General features: G+C 41.4%; 1 protein-coding gene across 1 annotated transcript; it reads right to left on the reverse strand.

Annotated features, from left to right (window-relative positions):
* Window positions 1-3,695: 3,695 nt before the first annotated feature.
* Window positions 3,696-4,718, reverse strand: LOC144790721 (taste receptor type 2 member 9-like). Its single transcript, XM_078665437.1, has one exon. The coding sequence runs from the start codon at window positions 4,716-4,718 to the stop codon at window positions 3,696-3,698; it is 1,023 nt and encodes a 340-aa protein (XP_078521563.1).
* Between the last annotated feature and the right edge of the window lie 400 nt (window positions 4,719-5,118).

Genomic DNA, 5,118 nt, shown 5'->3' on the forward strand with positions numbered 1-5,118 from the left:
AACCGCTCTAGCCATAAGGCCACATCCTTAGCTTCTTCAGTGCAGCTATCCTCCTCTACTCTAAGAAAACCTTACAGATTGGGCTGTCACCCTCCCACTCATTGACACTGACTACCATAGATAACTTTCCCAGCAAGTGCTATTCCTAGGAGACCAACCTTTCCACCATCGGGGCCCAGCTAACACAGGTATCCCACAGAGCAGTGACATGGACCCTATTCACTGTCACCCTTCAGATGTATTTCCTAGAACACTCTGGGGTCACCAGCTTACCGACTGGGCCCACCTCCCAAACAAGGGACACTAGTGCATGCTCTACACTTCTTGTGCTAATAACCTCTCACTAGCGCTCCACCAGCAGCTCTTGCAAATGGTCTACTAGTTAGTGCCTTCCTGGACACAGGGTACATCCTGTCATGGCAGATGACAGTCAAAGCACATACCCCTTTCCCCACTGGATTACCGCCTTCCTGCTTCCCTGTAGCGGGTTGGGACTCTTTCTCCTTATCAGAGGTTAGGGCCCAAGGGGGTTTCTAGATTTTAAACTTCTGCTGGGGACCTAAACCACCCTATTTGTAGTCACCACCTGGTACATTTGTGGACATTCTGGTGTTGAGCCACAAGGTCTGCTTTCTTCCAAATTGCCTAAGATTTGTTTGCTTAAAGTCTATTCCTGTGCTAAGGCACCTCTCTAAAACAACTGCTAAAGATGAGTTCCTGCACAGTCAAATTATGCTGAGTAGGGCTTTTGGTCTGAACTAAGATATGGCTTACATATGTACACAGTTGAAAATAGCAGGTGAAGAGGTGGAGCCTGACCATGTTCAAGATGGTCACATCTGTGTGACTCACTGGGCACTGACCAGTGTAGGAAATCTCTCCAAAAATAAACCAGATCTTGAGTGATGCCTGCTCTGCAGGAGCTGATAGATAAGATTAAGTAGACAAAGGGTGATGCCATATCACACTTACCTGACCGGCAATAAAAACAAACCAGTGTTTTTCTGACCTGACCACGTCCTCCTCCACAATATATTGTCCATAACAGGCTCCAAGGCCTGCAGCGCCATCCATTTCTGAACTTGTGCTTGGTGCACCACTATTGCAATAGGCCCAGAAGCTGCAGCAGACACAAAGCCAGAGGGGAGCTACCTTGCTTGAAACTTCGGCGTGAGTCCTGATTGAGTCTCAGTCCTAAAAGTACTTGCCGAGTGACATTCCAACTTTTCTCTCCCCTAACTGGTCTGACATGGAGCAAGGCCTACAATGACCCTGTGTGACTGCAGCAGCTAGGCATGGTCTTTGGCCACGCTCTCGTGTATCTGGGCACAGGGTCTACGAGAAAGCCCCACACTCCTGGATTCCACAATTGTGACTGGGAATAGTCATGATGCATTGTTGCCCTGTGAATTATTTTGTTGTTTTTAACTTTATATAGGATTTGTAAAACAAGGATATTGAATGCGTTCAAACAACTTTTAGTTACAGTCAGTCACTGAAATTGCTCAAATACTCTGAGCATATGTGCATCCTGAATTGAGTAAAGGAGAAATGCTTAGTCTTCCATTAGAACTTGTTTGCCAATTTCAAAGGAACGAAAATCCAATCCTCAAAGGATCTGTCAATTAAAAGTGAAAACACACAAATGTCCATTTTCCATTATTCTGTGAAACACCCATCTGATGTTCATTTCTCGTAAACTACAAGACAGCATTCATCTGAAGGAAGGTTTACTTCATGCAAATTTTGATGTCAATTCATGCAGTCGTTATACAGTTGCAGCAAGCAAAATTTACTAGGGGAGTTTAGCTTCAATGCCTTTTGTACCTTTCTTGAATTTTTCACCCCTGACAAATTTGTCTGAAAACTGACTCATAGAAATTTAGGGGCAAGTCACCTTCGTGCACTGCAAATCACCTTGCTGCACTGCATGACAGAGAAAGGGCAGGAATGAGCGGTCTTTTAGGCAATATTGCACATTCCTGCCTGTTCCCCAATGCTGATGCCCTTTTGGCTATCTAGTGCCAATGCAGGCACCCTTGCACCATGCTGCAAGGGTGCCTACGTGCATGCAGGATTATTTGTATTCAGAAAGAGTCTCATTCCTGCACAAAACCAAATCTGGGAGGCATATTCCTGTTTCTATGTGTGCTGTAGAAGCACAGAGAAAAAGGAGGAAATATTTCTCCTCGTAATGCCTCCCCTGGGAAGGTGTAAGATTTGGTGCATTCCCAGGTTTACAAGTTCTGGGAATGTATCAAAATCCAGGGGGTTGCAGGGAACACCCACAGAATGCCCATGAAATACCTTCCCAGGGCAGTGTAACGCAACACAGTGATTTGTGCTGCATTACTAAAGATTTTTGATGCCACTTAGAGCCAAGCAATTTGGCTGGGAAACATCCTTTACAACGAAATTTTTACAACGCACTATCATTACGACGGAACTTTTACAACGCAAACCATTACAACGCATATCGCTGGGGGGCGCTCTAGGATAGGGAATAGGTTTAATGTACTATCCAACACCTTCCCTACTATCCACGGGGACTGGAGTTGGAATAGTAAATTAAACTATTCACTATCCAGCGCCCAAAAGCATTATGCGTTGTAATGGTATGCGTTGTAAAACTTGCGATGTTAAGGTAGGCGTTGTAAAAGTATGCATTGTAACGTCATACATCCAATTTGGCTTTGTGTTAGGGTGGCTCTTGCACAATGTTGTTTAATACATTTAAAAAAAGATGAGTATAAAACTGGTTCACCAAAGTCCACAAATAATTAAATGTCTTTCTTTTAGTAGTTGGTTTGTTTAATAATTGAATTATGATGTTCTAAAACATAATTTCCTTACAAAATTCCTGGAAGGCATATGTAGATTTGAACATGTTTTATAAATAGGGCAATGAAAATAGAATGATGTGAGACTCGCAAGCCTCTGGCAACCACATCATGGAAAGACAACTTGAGTAAAAAGTGCCACAAACACCTGGGTATAAATCGATATCCATCCTGTATCTTTCACATGTGACAATATCCTATATACTTAGACCCTCCCTGCCCCAGCATCTTGAGACCCTCACGGGTGAGTAGTGCGCTCTATAAATCCCTGATTTATTGACCCTTAATATCCAAATACAGTTTGAAATCCAATGTAAAATGTGCATGAACTTTAGAAGAATGTACCTCCCAATCTATAAAAAGCTTTTCCAGATTTAACTGAGGCCCAGTTTATGTGCTCCTGTGCCTAGCTGTCCCTCTGAGATAACCATCTGACTCCTTTCCCCACATTTGTACATTGGTTTCCATTGCAGTATGCAATTTCCTTGGTCCAGATCATTTTATTGTGGCTGGAGTTCAAAGCAAATAATTGGGCTACGTTTCTCGAAACCTGACAGTGAGATTACAATTATCATATACACAGGTTAGAATGTGAAATATATCTTAGCATACTCATATATCCTAGTGTAAGAGAATGTTAGAAATATAGAAAGTGCAGAAAGAAAAAAGGCTATATAACTTTGGGCTTACATGTGTTTACATTTAAATTATTATTGAAACACCTACACAATCCAATCTCTAATATCCTTTAGCTTGGAAGCCACCCAAAAATCTTTCAAACATCTAATATTGGACCCCAAGAGAATAAAGTATGTGCTTTGCAGTGCACAATGAAGCTTATTAGATGCAGTTCAATCAATTTCCCAGCCTCCGAGATCCATTCACTGCATGATCATTTAACTTCATACAAGAAGTGAGGACTTTCCAGAGAGCTTGTCTACGTTTGGTGTTTCCCAGAAGTAGGACAATGGATTGTGCAGTAACAAGTGCCTCAATGCAGGCTGATGAAATATGCTGAAGAAAAGGATCTTGTGTACACAATTTGAAAACTTCAGAAAATACAAATAAAATGTTAAAGAAAAGGAGAGACCCCAGCATTCGTGCAGCTTCGTAATGACAATCCAGCTGCAATTGGCTGATACCCGATGCATTCTCTTTCATCCGCTTGGTATGTCTATAAAGGGACATGAGGATAAATGTCATAGAGACAATGTCAATGAAAAGAGGTATGTAGTCAATAATAGCAGCATATATGTGGGAGGATTTAACATTAGCTGCACTATTGTTGACAGTTCCTTCAGCTGTATGATTAATTGTTCCATTGTTCAGGTATTCTCCATCAGAACTCCAGTATAAAGTGATGCTGAGAACTAGTGAGCCCACCATGGATCCAAGGAGCAGCCAAGGCACCAACTTTGATATCCTCAGCTTTAGCCAGATGAAGATGTGGTGGTTGAAGTCAACGATCTCCACACAATAGAAGACATAGAGGCAGGCGGTGAACCAGGAATAGGAGCAACCAGACCATATTTCAAGTTGTGATAGAAAAGAAGCAACATAATTCATTCCATGAACATCCAGCAATGTCGAAGTAATGTAAGATTGTCCAACAGTAGTGCACTGATAGCAAGCGGATGAGAAACCCTGAGCCACTACGATGAGATCGCAGGTGTTGAGCGTTCTAACTTTAGCGAATTTTAAGAGATTGAATGCCACGGTGAATGCACTGGTGAGTATTCCAACCACCTCGAATACCAATGTGATTGTCAAATATTCTAATGTAAAGAAAAGCTTCATTTTCTGTCCTCTTTTTGTGGGTCTTTCAGTGAATTCACAAACAGCTATGCTTGTCTCTCCTAAGGTGTCTTTGAGGATCATGGGCAGGGTTTCTATAAAATGATTCCTCAACCTGCAGCTGTGTCTGGTTTAAGGTATCACTGGTGGCTTTCTTGTCACGACTCTTAATCTGGCTTTGCATTAATGCAAATCTGACACATTTGCTAATGCACTTGAAGAATCACAAGTCAAGAGAAGCTCTTTCACTTCTGTTCTAGAGCTGCAAATCTACAACATGAAGTCAATTTTTAGATTGACCTTTTATGTGCTCAAAGACACTTTATAATTCATTTGTCCAGAGAGAAGTAGCCTAAAGCACATTCCACATATAAATTCCATAAAAATTAAATAATGGTTTTAGAGCTTCAGTTTTAAAATTGAAAAGTATTCATCATTCAAATATTTTATAATTAAAAAAGAAAAAGTGAAATAAAATATGCAG

This window comes from Lissotriton helveticus, chromosome 11, assembly GCF_964261635.1.
Source record: "Lissotriton helveticus chromosome 11, aLisHel1.1, whole genome shotgun sequence".
NCBI classification, from domain to species: domain Eukaryota; kingdom Metazoa; phylum Chordata; class Amphibia; order Caudata; family Salamandridae; genus Lissotriton; species Lissotriton helveticus.